Source organism: Umbelopsis ramanniana (genome assembly GCF_025399195.1).
Source record: "Umbelopsis ramanniana AG unplaced genomic scaffold K450scaffold_114, whole genome shotgun sequence".
NCBI lineage: Eukaryota > Fungi > Mucoromycota > Umbelopsidomycetes > Umbelopsidales > Umbelopsidaceae > Umbelopsis > Umbelopsis ramanniana.
In genome coordinates, this window is record NW_026252200.1 from 1 (window position 1) to 21539 (window position 21539).

At 45.1% G+C, this 21539-nt stretch overlaps 3 protein-coding genes across 3 annotated transcripts; all 3 read left to right on the forward strand.

The window, feature by feature from the left end:
* Positions 1-2202: 2202 nt before the first annotated feature.
* K450DRAFT_263544 (uncharacterized protein) lies at positions 2203-4112 on the forward strand. Its single transcript, XM_051592664.1, has 2 exons — positions 2203-2443; positions 2619-4112. The coding sequence occupies exons 1-2, from the start codon at positions 2380-2382 to the stop codon at positions 3947-3949; spliced, it is 1395 nt and encodes a 464-aa protein (XP_051440056.1). The 5' UTR covers positions 2203-2379; the 3' UTR covers positions 3950-4112.
* An 889-nt stretch (positions 4113-5001) lies between these two features.
* K450DRAFT_263550 (uncharacterized protein) lies at positions 5002-11695 on the forward strand. Its single transcript, XM_051592665.1, has 3 exons — positions 5002-5961; positions 6092-8772; positions 8869-11695. The coding sequence occupies exons 1-3, from the start codon at positions 5178-5180 to the stop codon at positions 11623-11625; spliced, it is 6222 nt and encodes a 2073-aa protein (XP_051440057.1). The 5' UTR covers positions 5002-5177; the 3' UTR covers positions 11626-11695.
* Positions 11696-13686: 1991 nt separating this feature from the next.
* Positions 13687-18687, forward strand: K450DRAFT_263561 (uncharacterized protein). Its single transcript, XM_051592666.1, has 11 exons — positions 13687-13773; positions 13939-14017; positions 14094-14235; positions 14336-14677; positions 14748-14966; positions 15043-15261; positions 15344-15952; positions 16027-16165; positions 16236-16632; positions 16718-16916; positions 17001-18687. Exons 2-11 carry the CDS (start codon positions 14000-14002, stop codon positions 18404-18406), a joined length of 3690 nt encoding a protein of 1229 aa, XP_051440058.1. The 5' UTR covers positions 13687-13773; positions 13939-13999; the 3' UTR covers positions 18407-18687.
* Positions 18688-21539: the final 2852 nt, after the last annotated feature.

Below are 21539 nucleotides of genomic sequence, written 5' to 3' on the forward strand. Positions count from 1 at the left end.
TGCCATGCTTAAGTTACTAATGATTTCGAGAATAAATTTTCAGGCTCTCTGCTCTGATATCGTGATCTTAATTTATTTTTGTATTGGCGCAAAATAATTTGTTAATAAACAGTATATCATCTTGAGTTGTGCACACAGGTAGACACAGCAAGCATCCTCCAATCCACTGTAATAAATTTGAACACTATGATGCGCGAATACAGATGTGTGATGAGCCAATTGCTTTCGTGACCAGGAGCTGCATGCTGCATGATGTTTTATAACAATTCATTTCGTTTTTGAATTGACCTTTGCAGAAGCTGCTTTGTTACTAGCTGAGCAGCTGTTCAAACAGCTAGTTCCTATTTAAATCTCCCCTCCGCCGGTCACCGTTTTCCCGACCTGCATGGTTTTTATTCTTCTCTTGGTAAACTAAGCCTATTTAAGTACTTCCTGAATAGTTTGTATGACAAGGTAGAAAGGTAGATTGCTTCCATCATCATTGGCGATTTTGGCAATGTCATTGGGCTAATGAAGCCCTTCATTTCAGCTGCTTTAGTGGGTTGTTTTTTGATTGACTCTGTAGTAGTGACAACGGCTAAGCGCTTGTAATTGTAGAATAAAAAAAATTAGGCGTATTATCGCGCTAAAACCAGTAGTTTGTTCGTAAGTTGTGCATGGGGGTTTTTTTAGTTCGCTATCATTCGTAATCGACAAATTCACATTAAGAACATCACAATCTCAGTCCCCATTTGTTGTAACCTGATGGATATTTTTGGCAAGAACCGTTGTATCACGATTTCCACCCAAAAAAAACAAGGTTACAACCTTTTCGCCTTTACATATGGAAGCAACGTGATATGGTGTAGGCTGTTCAGATTTTAAAAGTGTTATTATTAAAGCTTACTCACAAACCATGGTTTGCTCTTTGATTATTTTTTTCAAAGCTTCTGTCTTACCGAATACGTGGTCGTTATAAGCACAAGACATGTTTTAAAACCATGTACAACAGTGGGCGTTTTGGGTTCATTGAGCTATTATGGGGTTACCGAAATGCGAGGTTGAAATCGGTCGATGTTAGCTTGTGAGCTGATAATTAATGGAGAGCACGTCAAATAGCAGTTATCGGCATACATTCATCATTGGCGTAAAGGGAAGAAAATCGCTGGTCCTTATGATTTGTCAGTTGCTTCTCGGAGTCAAATCAGTGAGTCTCAATGTGCTGTGGCTGAAAGCATCTACTGAACCTGCTACCCGGTAAGGCATCCTTAATTTGACATAGCGGCTTTGTGCACCATCGAAATAGAAAAGGCTATCTCCGATCGATGCTTAGAATCCCATGCTGTACAAGATCCGCATTTATATTTGCAAGACATCGTAAGGAGGTCATCGCCTTGCGTTATTTCGATAAATCATAATACCAATGGAGCAGATCGACTATGGGGGGGTTTTTTTTTTTTTTTTTTAATTGCACCAAGGTTGGTTTACACGCTAAATATTTTTTTTTTTTGGGTGCTGTACGGTACTGTTTAAGGGTGCCACAGAAATGGGCCTAGGCCTTCCAAAGTTTAGCAGCAGGATGACAGTCTACCATTAGCGCGGGTTAGAACGGATTATTTTCAGTCGGAATCGTGAAGAGCGATTGATATCAAAGTATCCAAAGGAAATCAATACAGGTTCTGACAGAAAAATATGGGAGCTCTCGAGATAAAAGAACCAGAAAAATATAAAAAAGTAAGGAGCAGCACTCTGTGCACATTGCATGACGTTACAGAACTAGATCTCAGTATAATGGTATTGTAATTTGGAAATTGGCGTAGAAAACTTTTGCTCCCAACTTTTTTCCATGGGCAATTTGAATTTGAAAAAATGCGATTTTGTTTCAAAAATGCCGATTCCCATTTTTTTTTCTTTTCACCATCTTTTCTCTTGGCTATTATTTTTAATAATATTTTTTCCCTTCTCCCTAAATATTATTCTGAACCCTTTGAGAGCCCATAACGAAAACAACACTGAATTTACCGACATTGAGTATTCACATTCCATGTCTAAACGACGTACTTTGGATACATCGCCACCGTCGTCGAACTCTAGCTCCACCTTTTCATCGAACAGCAGCAGGGAAGATTCTTCTGATCATACGTCCAACACTTCTCTATCGAGTGGAAATGACTCCTCTATAATGTCACCGGCTGGACGTCGTAAGCAGGCAGCGAAGTCCTCTGGCAATGCAACTTCCCATCATGAAACTGGTTATCCCAACCAGCCCGATAGTACGAATTCCCGCACAGAACGACAACGCAGCGTCACAGCGTTTTTAAACAAATTGTTTCGGTACGTTTCGCTGATCGCAACATTTTTTTCCCCCAACGTGTGCTTACCATTATTTTTTTCCTTAGTATGGTCAGTGAAACCAGTACGAACGAGCTTATTCACTGGTCTGTCGATGGAAAGTCATTTATTGGTATATATTATTCTTATCGTTTTATGTGGTACACCTATTTAACCGCCCAAGGGTGGAGGAGTAGCCAACCCCCCTGAAAGAAAGCGATGGGATGGGATGGTTCAATTGGTTGTCCTTAAAAAAGAGGATAATGATCAACTAACAGAAAAAAAAAAAAACTTTCCATTGTCGATAGTTGAGCATCAGGATGATTTTTCGAAAACGTTACTCCCTCGATATTTCAAACACAATACATTTGCTTCGTTTGTTCGTCAACTTAACATGTACAACTTTCACAAAGTTCCCCATGTTGAACAGCGAACGTTAATATCAGATACAATGAAAGATATATGGGAGTTCAGCAACCCAAACTTTCAACGTGGACGACCGGATTTGTTAAGCTTCGTATATCGAAAGCGTATACAGGAACGCGAGCAGACCAAACCCGAAAGCAACGTTCATACGCTGTTACAAACCAGTCAAAGTATTCGACAACGACAATCCGAGCTAAGTAATGAAATCCAGTCCATGAAATCCGATTTTCAAGCACTTTGGAAGGACACATTAGATTTGCGAGAAAAACAGCAAGAAAAACAAGAAACATTTGCCAAAATCGTTCAATTTTTATCGTACATTACTCGACTCAGCATCGAGTCAAACAATAATGGTAACGTAAATCGATATTTGACCCGGCCAAATCAAGTAGCAATGAAAATGACTGAACCTTATTCTTGCCCTCCAACAGGCGAGAATACGATGGGAGGAGACCTATCAAGAAAGTTATTGGCATGCCCTGATACCAACGAACTTCTTAAAATGGCTGCCCAACAGAATGAGCTGCGTGCATCGGCCTCCAAACCTGGATGGCCAGTGCAACCCTCTGTAGCTCCGGTGGCAGCCATTACTATGTCAGATGAAGAGGTGAACAATACCATCGCATCCACTGTGAGGTCGGTCAATGCTATTGCCAGTGATATAGAACACCTTAACCGAAATGTCGAGCTATTGGCCAAACGGTACAACTATAATTTTGATAGCGATGAGCTCAATTATGTACCGACTGGCGGATCGGTCCCTTCTCTTGACCATACTACTAGCGTCGATAATGAACTGAACATAATTCAATACCACCACACCGGAAAAAGATCAAGTCACCCTATGGAAGATAATCACACCTACAAAAAACGAGCTGGCTCCCTTGATATGAACCCTTCGGAGTGGCCTACGCCACCAACATCCAATATGATGCCTGATCCACATTCCATGCCTACTATTGCCATGCGACGAGCCACGGCCAGAGCTATTGTACCTCCTATTCTAAGTGAACCCCGTTTGGTCGAGCGGTTCCAATCACCATTATCCTATCCTGTTGTTTCTCTGCATACCGAATCACCCTCAAATCTAGTGGATGGCGCCTCGTACGACGCCACAGCCTTAGGCTATGAAGACTTTGCCGCTTGCGACTATGCTGCTGGCCAAGATACCATGAATGAATTTTCTGGACTATTTGGCCCCCCGCCTACTTAAGCTCAAAAAACCACCAGACAGTCCAAATGGAGAATGTCAAAACTCTACGAAACCAGAGCTTGTTTCCTCCCCCTCCCCTCCCACCGCAATACTCATGGCCTATATACCCTTTTTTTTCTTTTTTTTTGGTTGTCGTTTATTCTAATGTGATACATGTTCCATCATTGGCTGACCCCAGTCCCCTCCTTTCCCCCATCTCCAATTATGTAAAAAGACGGAAACAGATTTGAGGAACTACATAAAATGAAAGGTTAAACCAGAAAGAAGCTGCAGTGCAAAATGGAACAAATAGGAATGACACAGTTGAAAAGTCGGATGAAATCGGAATGTGCATGTCACATGCTCCTTTGACAGTTTGCTACGGTACGTTTATACCTCATGCCACGCCAGAACCCTGTTTAGGTATACAAAAATCACCGACCCCCGGATATGGGGTTCAGAGCAAGCAGGCAAAAGAAACAGGCCATCATAGAACAGCGGCCCAGGAAGCGGTTCAAAGCGCTATGAGGTTCTCAATGAGGTTCTTGTTGCTCTATGGTTCTCTTCGAACCATCATGGCAGGCACTCCCAAGTTGGGTAATATTTGATCTGGTACAACGCTTCTGATAAGATAAATAAAATGATTGGTGTAACAAGTGGACAATGGGCCATGCTTATCAAGAGGGATTTCCGTGTTTCTCCTGGCAGCCAGAGATGAGATCTCTGCTCGATACTCTGACCCTAAGATCATAGATAACCCTTTGTGCTCCCCGGCCACACTCTATGAATGGGCGTACACAGTTATCCAGATCATCTCCCTGGCTGATAAGGAAGAGGAGGTGCTGTTTCCTCTCGACCGAGCTTGTCTTTTGGGTTTCTGTCTTCTCTTTGATTAAAAAAGAAAAACCAGACTGTACTGTCATCTTCATACGTTCTGGGGAAATTCCACTAGGCGGGGGAAATAATAAGAAAGAACGACCTAATCTTAGCATGTGACCCGCATTGACAAGTATAACGGTTTGATAAGCGGGTCGCTAAATTTTTTTTCACCCAGCAGCAAGGCTTTAAAAAGTGAGCCAACGATTTCCGAAACGAATTTCTATTTCCCTTTGCTTCTCTCCCCACTCTTATCCCATCTATTGCTTTTGTATACCTTCAAATTGTAAATAATCGTAGAGGGTTTTACTAGCATCCATTCCATATAAGCACCAAACAACTCTCACTATAAGTATTAACCCTTGTCTGTTGAATGATCTCCGAGCAAAAGGAAAACACCTCATGGGCTGGAGCTATCCCCGTTGCCCAAGGATTGTATGATCCTCAGTATGAAAAGGATGCCTGTGGTGTCGGTTTTATCGTACACATCAAGGGAGGGAGATCGCACAAGATATTGAGCGATGCCAGCAACATTCTATGTAACATGACGCATCGAGGTGCGTCTGGTGCAGATATTAGAGACGGTGATGGAGCCGGTGTCATGACTGGTATTCCTCATCAATTTTTTGTGAACGAAACTTCAAGAGATCTTGGCATTCAATTGCCCCAGGAGGGCCAATATGCTGTTGGTAATCTTTTCATGAAGGGTGACCAAGCCGCTATTCAAGAATCCAAAAAGGTCTTTGAGACGTTGGCCGACGCCTTGCATTTGAAGGTCTTGGGTTGGCGTCATGTTCCTCGCGACTCCACCATCCTCGGTCCTGCTGCCAAATCCAAGGAGCCTGCTATTGAACAGCCATTTGTCGTTCTCAAGGGTGAAAAGTTTGATGAACAGTACTTTGAACGTCAGCTTTACGTCTTACGCAAGCATGCCACGCATACCATCACCATGAAGAAGTGGTTCTATGTTTGCTCCTTGTCTAACAAGAACATCGTCTACAAGGGCCAACTGACTCCCAAGCAAGTTTATGCTTACTTTTACGATCTCGTCAATGTTCAGTACACCACTCACTTTGCCCTTGTTCACTCTCGTTTCTCCACCAACACTTTCCCCTCGTGGGACCGTGCTCAACCTATGAGATGGTGTGCCCACAATGGTAAGTTGTATTTCTTGTTCAGTAGCGCCGACTCAAAAACCCTGGCGGAGTTAGCTCTAGATGTGCGCTTGAGACGAAAAAAACGGAGCATCAAAATTTCTCACACCACCATTATTGCATTCCCTATCAGGTGAAATCAACACCCTTCGAGGTAACAAAAACTGGATGAGATCGCGCGAAGGTGTGATGACCTCTGATAAGTTTGCCGATGAACTTGAGCTTTTGTACCCTATCGTGGAAGAAGGTGGTTCGGATTCAGCTGCATTCGATAACGTTCTCGAACTTTTGGTGGTCAATGGCGTTTTATCCCTTCCTGAAGCTGTCATGATGATGATTCCCGAAGCCTGGCAAAACAACGAGTACATGGAAGAGGAAAAGAAGGCTTTCTACCAATGGGCTGCTTCTTTGATGGAACCTTGGGACGGCCCTGCTTTGTTCACCTTCGCCGATGGTCGCTACTGTGGTGCCTCTTTGGATCGCAATGGTCTTCGTCCTTGCCGTTTCTACATCACCTCAGATGATATCATGATCTGTGCCTCCGAAGTTGGTACTATCTACATTGACCCCGAAACTATCGTACAAAAGGGCCGTCTTCAACCTGGTAAAATGTTGTTGGTCGATACCGTCGAGGGCCATGTGGTCGATGACAAGGAACTCAAGCTCAAGGTTGCCTCTCGCTTTGATTTCAAGCAGTGGGTAAAGAACCAAAAGATTACCCTGAACGATGTTGTAGCCAAGGCTGCTACCAAGTCCGCTTATCAAACTGTTTTGGATGAAACCACCGTCAACCACGATCCTCGTCTCAAGGCTTTTGGCTATACCTTGGAACAATTGAACCTTCTCATGATTCCTATGGCCACTAACGGAAAGGAAGCCCTTGGTTCTATGGGTAACGACAGTGCTTTGGCTTGTTTGGCTAAGCAACCCCGTTTGATCTATGAGTATTTCCGTCAACTCTTCGCTCAAGTCACCAACCCTCCCATCGATCCCATTCGTGAAGAGATTGTCATGTCTCTTGAATGCTATGTTGGTCCTGAAGGCAATATCTTGGAAATCGATGAGAAGCAAGCTCACAAGTTGACTCTTCCATCCCCCGTTCTTTCTATGCAAGAATTGGACGCGGTCAAGAACATGGAATCCGATTATGCCGGCTGGAAGGTCGCTACCATTGACATTACTTTCCCCAAGGAAGAAGGTGTTCAAGGTTATCTCAATGCCTTGGAACGTATCTGCAAGGAAGTCTCTACCAGCATTGAACACGGTGATAAGATTGTTATTCTGTCTGACCGTGCTACCAGTGCCGATCGCGTTGCTATTTCTTCTTTGATCGCTGTGGGTGGCGTTCACCATCATTTGGTTCGTAACAAGCAACGTTCTCGTATTGCTCTTATGCTTGAGACTGCTGAAGCTCGCGAAGTTCATCATTTCTGTGTCCTTCTTGGTTATGGTGCTGATGCTATCTGCCCTTACCTCGCTTTGGAAGCCATGCTCAAGTTGCACCGTGAAGGTGCTGTTCGTGATGAATTGACCCCTGAGAAGATCATCTACAACTTCCGCAAATCCATCAACAATGGTATTCTCAAGGTCATGTCCAAGATGGGTATCTCCACTTTGGCTTCTTACAAGGGTGCTCAAATCTTTGAGGCTCTTGGTGTTGATGACACTGTCATCGCTCGCTGCTTTGCTGGTACTGCCTCTCGTATCAAGGGTGTCACTTTTGACATCTTCGCTTTGGATGCTTTGACTTTCCATGAGAATGGCTATCCTTCCCGCAATCCAGTTCAACCCGCTGGACTTCCCGAATCCGGAGAATACCATTGGCGTGATGGTGGTGAACCTCATATTGCTGAACCCAGCGGTATCGCCAACTTGCAAGATGCTGTCCGTCAAAAGAACAAGTCTTCTTATGAAGCTTACTCTCGCAATGCTCATGATGCTATCAAGAACTGTACTCTTCGTGGTCTTCTTGACTTTGATTACGACAAGGCCAAGTCCATCTCTGTGGATCAAGTCGAACCTTGGACTGATATTGTCAAGCGTTTCGTTACCGGTGCCATGTCTTATGGTTCCATTTCCATGGAATCTCACTCTGCTCTTGCTGTAGCCATGAACCGTCTTGGAGGAAAGTCTAACACTGGTGAAGGTGGTGAAAAGCCTGAACGTTCTCAACCCCTTGACAACGGTGACAGCCGTCGCTCTGCTATCAAGCAAGTTGCCTCTGGTCGCTTCGGTGTCACCAGTTTCTATCTGTCTGATTCCGATGAACTTCAAATCAAGATGGCTCAAGGTGCTAAGCCTGGTGAAGGTGGTGAATTGGATGGTACCAAGGTTTCCGATGAAATCGCCAGTACTCGTAAGACCACTCCCGGTATCGGTTTGATTTCCCCTCCTCCCCATCACGATATCTACTCTATTGAAGATCTTAAGCAATTGATCTATGATCTCAAGTGCAGCAACCCTCGCGCTCGTGTCTCTGTCAAGCTTGTCTCCGAAGTTGGTGTCGGTATTGTTGCTGCTGGTGTCGCCAAGGCTAAGGCTGATCATATCTTGATTTCTGGTCACGATGGTGGTACTGGTGCTTCTCGATGGACCGGTATCAAATACGCTGGTCTTCCTTGGGAACTTGGTTTGGCTGAAACTCATCAAACTCTTGTTCTTAACGATCTTCGTGGAAGAGTTGTTGTTCAAACTGATGGTCAGATCAAGACTGGTCGTGATGTTGCCATTGCCTGCTTGCTCGGTGCTGAAGAATGGGGTTTCGCTACCACTCCTTTGATTGCTCTTGGTTGTATTATGATGCGCAAGTGCCATGTAAGTTATAATTCACCTCTGTCGTTTTTTTTTTTTTCCCCAAAAAAAATTTTTTTTTTTGCATTTATTCTAACCAACTTTGCCCTTTTTCTATAGCTTAACACTTGCCCTGTCGGTATCGCTACTCAAGACGCTGATCTTCGCAAGAAGTTTGAAGGCTCTCCTGAGCACGTTGTCAACTTCTTCTACTATGTTGCTGAGGAATTGAGAGATATCATGGCCAAGCTTGGTTTCCGTTCTATCAATGAGATGGTGGGCCGCACCGAAATGCTTCGCGTCAACGACTCTTTCCGCAACTACAAGACTGCCAACATTGATCTTTCCCCCATCTTGACCCCTGCTTCCACTTTGAGACCTGGTGTTGCCACTTACAATGTTCGCAAGCAAAACCATAACCTCCATGTCCGTCTTGACAATTTCTTGATCGAGGAAGCTCAACCTGCTCTTGAGAACAAGGAGCGTGTCGTCATTGAAACCGACATTGTTAACACTGACCGTGCTCTTGGTACTACCCTCTCTTACTATGTCTCCAAGCGTCATGGTGAACATGGTTTGCCTCATGACACCATCCACGTCAAGCTCAAGGGCTCTGCTGGACAATCTCTTGCTGCTTTCTTGGCACCTGGTGTCTTCTTCGAATTGGAAGGTGATGCTAACGATTATGTTGGTAAGGGTCTTTCTGGTGGTAAGATCGCCATCTTCCCTCCCAAGAACTCCTCCTTCAAGTCCGAAGACAACATCATTATTGGTAATGTCTGCTTGTATGGTGCCACCAGTGGTCAAGCTTTCTTCCGTGGTATTGCTGCCGAACGTTTCTGCGTTCGTAACTCTGGTGCTACCGCTGTCTGTGAAGGTGTCGGTGATCACGGTTGTGAGTACATGACAGGTGGTCGTGCTATCATTCTTGGAAGCACTGGACGCAACTTCGCTGCTGGTATGTCTGGTGGTATTGCCTATGTCTTGGATCTCAAGGGTAACTTCAAGGACAACGTCAACATGGAAATGGTTGAACTTGAAACCATCAACGATGTTGCTGAAATTGCTGAAGTCCGTGGACTCATTGAAGACCATCGTCACTACACTGGTTCCGAGATCGCTGACCGTGTTCTTAAGGACTTCAACAAGTACTTGCCAAAGTTCGTCAAGGTTATGCCCATTGAATACCGTGCTCTTTTGGAAAGACAGCGTCGTGCAAAGCTTGAGGAATCCGCCCCCAAGAAGGTTGAAGAACCTGTTGCTCCTGCTTCCCATGAACCCTCTTTGGTCGATCTTGAAGATCAAGTCCTCGATGAGGAACAAACTAAGGAACGTCGTGCTAAGCTCGACAAGGTGCGTGGTTTCAAGAAGTACAAGCGACGTGGTGACAAGTACCGTGATTCCGAGAAGCGTACCTCTGATTGGGATGAAATCAACAACCGTCTCTCTCCTTCTGAACTTCATGTTCAAGCTGCTCGTTGCATGGACTGTGGTGTTCCATTCTGTCAATCCGACACTGGTTGTCCCATTGGTAACATCATTCCCAAGTGGAATGAACTTGTCTACAAGGATGAATGGCAATCTGCTCTTGACCGTCTCATGATGACCAACAACTTCCCCGAGTTTACTGGTCGTGTCTGCCCTGCTCCTTGTGAAGGTGCTTGTGTTCTTGGTATCACTGAATCTCCCGTCAGCATCAAGAGCATTGAAGCTGCTATTATTGATCGTGGTTTCGATGAAGGCTGGATCGTTCCTCGCACTGACATTGTTCGTACTGGAAAGAAGGTCGCTGTTATTGGTTCTGGCCCTGCTGGTCTCGCTGCTGCTGATCAATTGAACAAGGCTGGTCACTCCGTTACCGTCTATGATCGCAATGATCGCATTGGTGGTCTTCTCATGTACGGTATTCCCAACATGAAGCTCGACAAGAAGATTGTTCAACGTCGTATTGACTTGCTCGCTGCTGAAGGCATCAAGTTTATCACCAATACCAACGTGGGTGTTGATATCGATGCCAATGAGATCCGCGCACAAAATGATGCGGTCATCATTGCTACTGGTGCCACCTGGCCCCGTGACCTCAAGATCAAGGGTCGTGAATCCAATGGTGTTCACTTTGCCATGGAGTTCTTGCAGGCTAATACCAAGTCTCTTCTTGATTCTGAACTCAAGGATGGTCAATATCTCTCTGCTAAGGGCAAGAACGTCATTGTCATTGGTGGTGGTGATACTGGTAACGATTGTATCGGTACCTCTGTTCGTCATGGATGCAAGTCTGTAGTCAACTTTGAATTGCTACCTCAACCACCCAACCAGCGTGCCAACGACAACCCCTGGCCACAATTCCCACGGGTTTTCAAGGTCGATTATGGTCACTCTGAAGTTCAATCTCACTTTGGTCGCGATCCCCGTGAATACTGCGTTTTGTCCAAGGAATTTGTTGTCGATGCTGATAACAACGTCAAGGGTATCAACATTGTTCGTGTCGAATGGACAAAGGATGAGAGTGGACGATGGAACATGAAGGAGGTCGCTGGCTCAGAAGAATTTTTCCCTGCTGATCTTGTCCTCCTTTCTATGGGTTTCCTTGGCCCTGAAGATGCCCTAATTAAGCAACTTTCTGTCAAGCAAGATGGCCGAAGCAACATTGAGACCCCTCGCGGCAAGTATGCCACCAGCGTTCCCGGTGTGTTTGCTGCCGGTGATTGCCGTCGTGGACAATCACTCATTGTCTGGGGTATCAATGAAGGTCGCCAAGCTGCCAGAGAAATTGATTCTTGGTTGGAGGGTAACACTTACCTTCCTGTTGCTGGCGGTATTCGTCAGCGCACATTTGAGCAACCTGTCAAGGCCATCGTTCAGCCAGTTGCTGCATAAATCAAAACCAATGCCGGCTGCTCTTGTTCTAAATTCATCTTTCTTCACATATACATATTTCATACACTGAGCTTTTTCAAATTTGAAGTAACCTTTTTTTTTCCCCCCCTTTCCAACTTATTGAAAAAAAAAAAAAATTATCATAGCATACAGGGTCTTTTATGGCTGTAGAAAATTATGTTCTCTATTTTTTCACGGGTGTTTTTTTTTTCACATATATTATATAGCTCTTTTTCTTTTTGAAAAAATAAAAAAAATAATTCAACACCAAAAGAACAGTGGCTGGTTGACATGTAATGTTGTCACTCGGCCGTGTGCGATACATGTGCATTATCACTCACCTTATCGGAGGGCTACTAGGGTCAGGAAACATCAAAAAAGGGACCCGAGACAGGTTTGATTGCCAGTACATCTCCCTTTCCTTTTAAAACAAAAATACAGTATAAAATAATTTCTTTGCTGTGCATTAGTAGAAAAATAATACGCCCTGTCAAACTTTTAGAATCGACAAGACATCCAGGGATAAACAGGTCACATGAGCCCCGAGGATGGACAACACAACGCCCAATCTTTTGGCATTTACTTCCAGTTCCAGCTAAGCCATATCGATATATCAAAGGACACGTTAGATGGAGGGGGTAAGTTGTTTCAAGTAAGTAATTGTGGACTTGAAGAGTAATCATACCAGTCGAGGTATTTGGCGCTCTGGCCAAACCCCTTTGAGGAATGTCCGCACTCCTTCTTTTAAAAGAAGTACACAGACACTGACGCACTTGCACACGCTCCCTCACGCCGCCCTATTCCGCCCATATGCAGACGTTTTTTTTTTTTTTTTATTCGCTTAGTCTCCATGTGCTGAGAGGCCAACCCAAAGACTGGTATGGTGTTCTGTGGCCATATGGAATGAGGCAACTTGATGTCAAATAACCTCGGGCAGAGCCAAATCGGACGCCATTGGGCGTTAAATGAGGCCATGGCTGGTTAAAATCTGATGGGTTGTTATAATCGATCTATCGTTCCGCCATTTTGCTTTATTATTATTTTTTACACCGCTTCCATTCCCTTCAAACTTTGATTCTGTCAACGCCTACATCAATGTTATCTGCTTGAAAAATAACCTCCACAAACAAAAACTCTATCGTTCTCTTAACATTCGCTTGAGCGTTATCGTTAACGTGGGGTTGTGTTCTTTTTGTCATATCATTTCTTTCCCGTCCCTGTTCCCGGTTGAAACGCCCAAAACGAGCATTACGGGGTTCTCCTTGGCGCCTTTTGACGTGTAACTGGGCGTTGTAATGCCTCCTGAACCCCTTTGAGTGTGGGTGGTAGGCACAAATATTCGAGATCATCGCGTGCGATGGTCGAAAATAATCATAATAAAAAAAAAAACGGTCGGTTAGTCTCGGTTGTGTGGCAGCATGCTATATAAATCAACCATGGGCGAGACAGGCCACTTTACTTTCTTTTACTCGTCTTTTTATTTATTGCCATTCAATTTTGACCCTCCCCTGTTCATAAACTTACATCATGTCCTATGTTGTTAAACCTGTCAATCTGGCTGGCGGTCAATGTGCTTGGTGCGGCAAATATGGTCACAAGAGACCAAGTTGTCCTTTATTGAAGTGAAGGAACAACCACTTATCCTCCTCTAACCCTCCATCTCAGTCAATACTATGCCATCCCATCCATGGTCATACACTTTTTGGTTCGAACGCTATATCGCAAGTACGGTCGGGGCTCGCTGTTCTCCGTTATGTGCCTTTTTGGTTTTTTTTTCCTGTACAAAGTCTCTATCTCATTTTCACCTCAGAACTGGCACTTGTGCCGTTCAAACCCATTGTCGTTTTTGTCAATATGTCCATACATTAGATCCATCTTGTCACTCAATAAAAAAAAAAAAGTTTGTTTGTTTTCATCGCATACTTTCCCCCCCCCCCCACCATTTTGTGTGGCCTTCAATGCCACGTCGCAGCCAAGCGGAAACTTGAATGTGATTGGCTAATTTTGAGTAGACGTCACGTCGGAAATCATTTCCACTCGCGTTCTTTCTGAGCTTGTAGAGGCCAATCCAACCCGCCTGTCCCTGTCTGTTCATCACGTCAGATTCAACCTGAAAGTTCGGTGCAACTACTCCTTGTCGTGCAACAGGTAAACCGATTGTCTACTTTATAGCATGTACATGGTTGGAAGTGAGACACCACGTATCATCCGCCGTCATCTTGCCCAGTTGATGTCGACAAACCAATAGCCCCCCAACCCTGCTTGACCTCATAGCTGACATTTTGCCAACTTCTTCTGCCGAATTCTCTCTAGCTTTCACATCATTTTGATAACCAAATCTTGAGTGTTGTAACCCGACTCACTTCATTACAAGATGCAGATGCTTACGAAGGTAACGACCATTTATCTTAACCAACACAGCCCAGTTCATTCGCGATGCATACTAAAACTTGCCGCCACCATTTTAGTTTGAGTCTAAAAGCAATCGTGTTAAAGGCATTGCTTTTCACCCAAAACGCCCTTGGATTCTTGCATCTCTACACAATGGATGCATTCAACTGTGGGATTATAGAATGGGAACATTGCTCGAGCGCTTTGACGAACATGATGGTAAGCGTTCTTAGGGATTCCACTAATAAGCAAGAAACTTCTTGCGCCTCGCCTTGTCCCTGCTCATGTAAACTAACTTGCCGTGTTTCTCCTCTCGCAGGTCCCGTCAGAGGTATCGCTTTCCACCCTTCTCAACCCTTATTCGTATCCGGTGGCGACGACTATAAGATTAAAGTGTGGAATTATAAAACCCGTCGTTGTCTATTCACTTTGAATGGCCATTTGGATTACGTACGCACCGTGTTTTTCCACCACGAAAATCCTTGGATTCTATCAGCTTCCGACGATCAAACCATTCGCATTTGGAACTGGCAGTCTCGTACTTGTATTGCCATCCTCACCGGTCACAACCACTATGTTATGTCCGCACAATTCCATCCAAAGAATGATTTGGTTGTCAGTGCTTCTATGGATCAAACTGTTCGAGTTTGGGATATTTCAGGTGCGTTAACGCCCTAGTGAATTATAAACCTTTCCTGCATACATTGGTCTCACTCCATTTAACCTTATAGGTCTTCGAAAAAAGAACCAAGCTCCTGGATCACAAGCTTATGAAGATCACTTCAATCGCCAAAATAGTCAGGCTGATTTGTTCGGTAGCACTGATGTTATGGTCAAATATGTCTTGGAAGGTCACGATCGAGGTGTCAACTGGGCTACTTTCCATCCCACCATGCCTTTGATTGTGTCTGCTGGTGATGATAGACAAGTTAAGCTTTGGAGGATGAATGGTAAGTAGGAAAACATTATACGTGGCACAACGTGGCATTCATCTGGTGTGTAGGACTGACCCGTCATACAACCTAGACACGAAGGCTTGGGAAGTCGATACTTGCCGTGGCCATTTCAACAACGTATCCAGTGCTATCTTCCATCCTCGTCAAGAATTGATCTTGTCCGATGGTGAAGATAAATCCATTCGGGTTTGGGATATGTCCAAGAGAAACTCTGTCGCCACTTTTAGAAGAGATCATGATCGTTTCTGGGTCCTGACCGCTCACCCAGAGCTCAACTTGTTTGCTGCAGGTAAAAAATCAACCGCTTGATGTGGCATCTCTTCTTTGCCATGGACATTTTTCATTATGTTTAACTAAATACGTTTTTCTAGGTCATGACAATGGTCTTATTGTCTTCAAGTTGGAACGTGAACGCCCTGCCTTCCAGGTCAACCGTAACAACCTCTTTTACATTCAAAACAAGGTCCTCCATGTTCACGACTTTAACAATGGCAATGATAGAGAACTCTTGTCAGTCCGCAAACTCGGAAGTCAGTACGTGCAGCCACGTACTTTGTCATACAACCCTGCTGAAAAGGCCGTCCTAGTCACCTCCCCTCACGAAGGTGGCACTTATGAGCTTTTCAACCTTCCTCGCGACGTTTCTGGTGATCTTCGAGAGCCTGCTGATGAAGGAAAACGTGGAAGCGGATCATCTGCCATCTTCATTGCCCGTAACCGCTTTGCTGTATTCGACAAGACCAATCAGCAAATTCAGATCCGCGATCTTACTAATACCGTTACGAAGTCATTCAAGCCACCTACACAAATCAATGAGATTTTCTATGCCGGTACCAGCACTTTACTTATGGCCACTGGCACCTCTGTCATCCTCTATGACATCCAACAGAGAAGAACCATTGCAGAATTGACTACGCCCATGGTTAAATACGTCGTTTGGTCCGCTGACATGAATCTCGTTGCCTTGCTCAGCAAGCACAGTAAGTGAACTTGAGATTTCTACTTTGATATGTGTAGCGCTGGGTTTTTAAACGTTTTGGTTTTGTGTCTATAGCCATCACCATCGCCGATAAGGACTTGCAACAAAAGTGTCTCATTCACGAAACCATTAGAATCAAGAGCGGTACTTGGGATGACGCCGGCGTTTTTGTCTACTGTACTTTGAATCACATCAAATATGCTCTGCCTCAAGGGTAAGTTGTGCTGGGCGGTTTTATTGTTGATTGGGTCACGGTCACTAAGCGATTCCTCCCTCTCCATTAGTGACAACGGCATCGTTCGCACCCTCGACCAACCCGTCTACTTAACCAGAGTAAACGGAAAGAGTCTGCACATTCTTGATCGCGATGGCAATGCTCGGGTCATGCAAATCGACCCTACAGAATATCGTTTCAAGTTGGCCTTGGTTAAGAGACAGTACGACGAAGTCCTGCACATTATTCGCAACTCTAACCTTGTTGGTCAATCCATCATTGCTTACTTGCAAAAGAAGGGATACCCAGAGGTTGCTCTTCACTTTGTTCGTGACGATCGCACTCGCTTTGAACTTGCATTGGAGTGTGGCAATTTGGAAGTTGCTCTTGAGACCGCTCGTTCCATGGACACTGAGGATTGTTGGCAAAAGCTGAGTGTAGAAGCTTTGAAGCAGGGTAACCAGCAGGTACGTCGTCCTTTCACAAGTACCAAACAAAGTCAGATCATTCGAGCAGTCCTTAACCCTTATGATTTCCATATATCTCTCTTAGATTGTTGAGTCTGCTTACCAGCGTATCAAGAACTATGATCGCCTCTCTTTCTTGTATCTCGCCACTGGCAATACCGACAAGTTGCGAAAGATGCTCAAGATTGCCGAGCTTAGAAATGACCCCATGTCACGTTTCCAAAACGCTCTCTATCTTGGTGATGTTGAAGAACGTATCAGACTCCTTCGAGATGTTGGACAACGTAAGTAGAATGGAAATATGGAGGAATTCTCTTGCGGTAGTATGAACTGGCGCCAACTTATTTTGCTTACTCTCCATGACTTAGTTCCCTTGGCTTACCTCACTGCCAAGTCCAACGGGCTCACCGAACTGGCTGAAGAAATTCTCGCTCAGGCCGGAAAAACTGAAGACGAGATTGAATTGCCAGAGGCGCCCAGCCAACCTCTCACTGTTCCTCAACCTGTGATCCAGCTTCAAGATAACAACTGGCCCCTCTTGACCGTATCAAGATCCTTCTTTGAAGGATCCTTCTCTCTCGATCAGAAGAACGATCAACAAGCTGCTGCTCCTGGCTTGCAATTCACTGACGACATTGAAGATATTGAAGAAGCTGGTGGCGATTGGGGTGCTGATGACGAAAATGAAATAACCGGTATCTCACAAGTGCCACATGGTGGTGATGAAGATGACTTGGAAGGAGACGATGAAGAAGGCGGTTGGGACATGGATACCGATATTAAAATTCAAATGCAAGAACAAAGCCAAGCACCTGTGGAGACGGCTGAATTTGTTGCACCCACAGCTGGTACCAGTGAATCATCCTCATGGATTCAAAGCTCGCCGCTTGCTTCGGACCACATTGCTGCTGGATCGTTTGAAACCGCCATGCAAATGCTCAATCGCCAAGTGGGTATTGTCAACTTTGAACCCCTTAAATCGCGATTCATGGCCATCTACCAAGCATCTCGTGCTTCCCTCTCTGGCAACCCTAATATACCATCCATGTGGGTCTACCTTCGTCGAAACCAAGAAGATTTTGATCCCCGTCGATCGTTGCCAGCTGTTGCTCACAATTTCCAAAATCTCATCACCGCCAACCTTCAACCTGCATACAATGCTTTCACCAAGGGACGATTTGCTGTAGCTACTACGCAGTTCAAGACTCTGTTACACTCTCTTCTGTTTACCGTTGTCAACACTCCGGCTGAAGCTGAAGAAGTCAAACAGTTGGTTGGTATTTGTAGAGAATATCTATTGGGTTTGTCCATGGAGCAAAAGCGCCGTGCCATTGGTGCCTCTCCCGAAGCCACCAAACAAGCTTTAGAATTGGCTGCCTACTTTACTCACTGCCAGCTTCAAGTGCCACACATGCAACTTGCATTAAGACAAGCCGCCAAGCTCTGTTTCAAGAACAAGAACTTTAGCAGTGCCAGCACCTTTGCTCGCCGACTTTTGGAATTAGCTCCTGTCACCACTGTGGCCAATGAGGCTCGTCAAATCCAAGCTGCTTGCGAACGTACTCCCACGGATGAAATCAAGCTAGGTTACGATCAGTACAACCCATTTGTCGTGTGCGGTATATCGTATGAGGCCATCTACAAGGGCTCACCTAAGGCTGATTGTCCTTATTGTTCCACCTCTTACCTACCTGAACATCAAGGCAAAGTCTGTACAGTATGTGAAGTAGCGCAAATCGGATCACAGGGCTCTGGTTTGAGAGTTACCGCATAGAAATTTTAGTATCAGAGGGTTTGTCTTGATGCTCACCTCCGGACAACAAAGAGAAAAAATAAGAAAATGAAAAAATACGAAATTCCCCCCAATTAAAATTACCGAACCCCTACATTCTTTTATTATAACCGGCCTGCAATAGAGTAAAGTGGATGTGATGTGTACCGGCGTCGCGTCGGATGTGTGGTTTACTGAGTTCTAGTCACTTCATGGTGCTCGCCATGCACTGAACATTGCCCATGACATGGACTTTCGCCCTGCTGCACAGCAATCACCTACAGTTTTTTTTTTTTTTTAAAAAAAAAAAAAAAAGAGGATAGCATAGATAGCTCAAGGTAGTACTGTCTGTCAAGTATGAAAGCATCGGCTGTACTTTGTATATCTACAATTCAATTTGTTTATTACCATAAAAGAGTAACTTTCGTATGTTGCTTTAGAATTCAATAGTCATTTTTTCTGTCTATTTAAAACTTTGAGGGGGTTTTGTTTTGTTGTAATCATCTAAATTCTAACCTCGAACTACACAGTGTATTTAGTCGACTTCCTCAATGGAAGGCTCGCTGTTGTCACCGGGGAAACCACCGGGGGCAGCACCAGGAGCAGCACCGCCAGGGAAACCTCCAGGTTGGCCACCAGCAGCACCAGCTGCAGCATAAAGCTTCTGCATAATGGGGTTGGCAACAGCCTCGACCTCCTTCTGGCGAGCCTCGAACTCCTCAGTGGAAGCTTCTTGGTTCTCATCGAGCCACTTGATAGCTTCATCAACAGCCTCGTTGAGCTTGGTCTTGTCATCAGCCTCGAGCTTACCACCAACGTTCTCATCTTGGAGAGTGTTGCGGAGGTTGTAAGCATAAGACTCGAGACCGTTCTTGGCAGCAATACGGGCAGCAGCGGCTTCATCTTCAGCCTTGTATTTCTCAGCTTCGGAAACCATACGCTCAATATCTTCCTTGGAAAGACGACCCTTGTCGTTGGTGATGGTGATCTTGTTGGACTTGCCAGTGGTCTTATCGAGAGCAGAGACGTTCAAGATACCGTTAGCATCAACATCGAAGGTAACTTCGACTTGAGGAACACCACGGGGAGCGGGAGGAATACCAGTAAGCTCGAACTTGCCGAGAATGTTGTTATCCTTGGTGCGAGCACGTTCACCTTCGAAGACTTGAATCAAGACACCGGGTTGGTTATCGGCGTAGGTGGAGAAGACTTCAGACTTCTTGGTGGGGACAGTGGTGTTACGCTTGATAAGAGCAGTCATGACACCACCAGCGGTCTCAATACCGAGAGAGAGAGGAGCGACATCGAGAAGAAGGAGATCCTGGGTCTTCTCAGAGGTATCACCAGTCAAGATAGCAGCCTGGACGGCAGCACCGTAGGCGACAGCCTCATCGGGGTTGATGGACTTGTTGGGCTCCTTACCGTTGAAGAAGTCAGAGACCATCTTCTGGACCTTGGGGATACGGGTGGAACCACCAACAAGGACGATATCGTGGACAGAGGCCTTGTCGATCTTGGAGTCACGGAGAACCTTCTCAACGGGTTCCATGGTGTTGCGGAAAAGATCCTGGTTGAGTTCCTCGAAACGGGCACGGGTCAAGGAAGTGTAGAAATCAACACCCTCGAACAAGGAATCGATTTCGATGGAGGTCTGGGCAGCAGAAGAGAGAGTACGCTTAGCACGCTCGCAAGCAGTGCGGAGACGACGGACAGCACGGGGGTTGCCAGAGATGTCCTTCTTGTGCTTGCGCTTGAACTCTTGAACAAAGTGGTTGACAAGACGGTTATCGAAATCTTCACCACCAAGATGGGTGTCACCAGCAGTAGCCTTGACTTCGAAGATACCATCTTCAATGGTAAGGAGGGAGACATCGAAGGTACCACCACCAAGATCGAAGATGAGGACATTGCGCTGTGATGAGAATTATTGAGAGTCAGTAACCAAAAGAAATTATTATGCCCCAGTGGTTGTTGACGTGACCGCGATTTCGCGAACCCCCATCGCTATTATTATTATTTTTTCTGAGCCATTCCAGAAGATTCTCAAAACTCCCGCTATGATAACTCACCTCACCCTCAACCTTCTTGTCGAGACCGTAGGCAATAGCAGCGGCAGTAGGCTCGTTGATGATACGGAGAACGTTCATACCAGAGATCATACCGGCATCCTTGGTAGCTTGACGCTGGGAGTCGTTGAAGTAAGCAGGGACGGTAACAACAGCGTTGTTGACAGTGGTGCCAAGGTAAGCCTCAGCGGTTTCCTTCATCTTGAGAAGGACCATGGAAGAGATTTCTTCGGGAGTGAAGACCTTTTGCTCACCCTTGTATTCAACTTGAATCTGGGGCTTGCCTTCCTTGTCAATGACCTTGAAGGGCCAGTGCTTCATATCAGACTGGACTTCGTTATCAGCGAAACGACGACCGATAAGACGCTTGGCATCGAAAACGGTGTTGATGGGGTTCATGGCGACCTGGTTCTTGGCGGCATCACCGATCAAACGCTCAGAGTCGGTGAAACCAACGTAAGAGGGAGTAGTACGGTTACCTTGATCGTTGGCAATGATTTCAACACGATCGTTTTGCCAGACAGCAACGCAAGAGTAGCTGTTCGTTTTTAAAAAATAGAAAAAAGTGAGTAGGTCGTATCGACAGCAGGAGGTGGGTGGCCCAGTTGCTTTAACTTACGTAGTACCCAAATCAATACCAACTGCGAAAGCATAGAATGAGTAATCAAGTTGTTGGTATGATGTTGTGAAAGATTGTTTACATACCAGCTTTTCCTTCAACCATAATGAATTATTTAAAAAAGGTAGGAGAAAGAAGAGGATTATTATAGATGAGGACACTTTATAGCGCGATCGCGTTCCCGAGCTATCAGCAAAAAAATTTTCGACACTTTCCTCAACTTTCGAATACTTTCCATTTGGAGCGGAGTTTAGATGCCCAGCTTCAGTATCATTGTGATGACTGATTCCTGCCTAGAGAGCCGTGTTCGAGCCATATCAACATTAGCTATTCTGCGGTAGAAGTCCGTAAGTGCCAGATCCTTGGATCTTCACTAACATAACTATGTTTCTTATACCAGAACTTAGCCGTTGGTACTCAGGAACTATGCATTTGCCCGGCTGTGCCATTG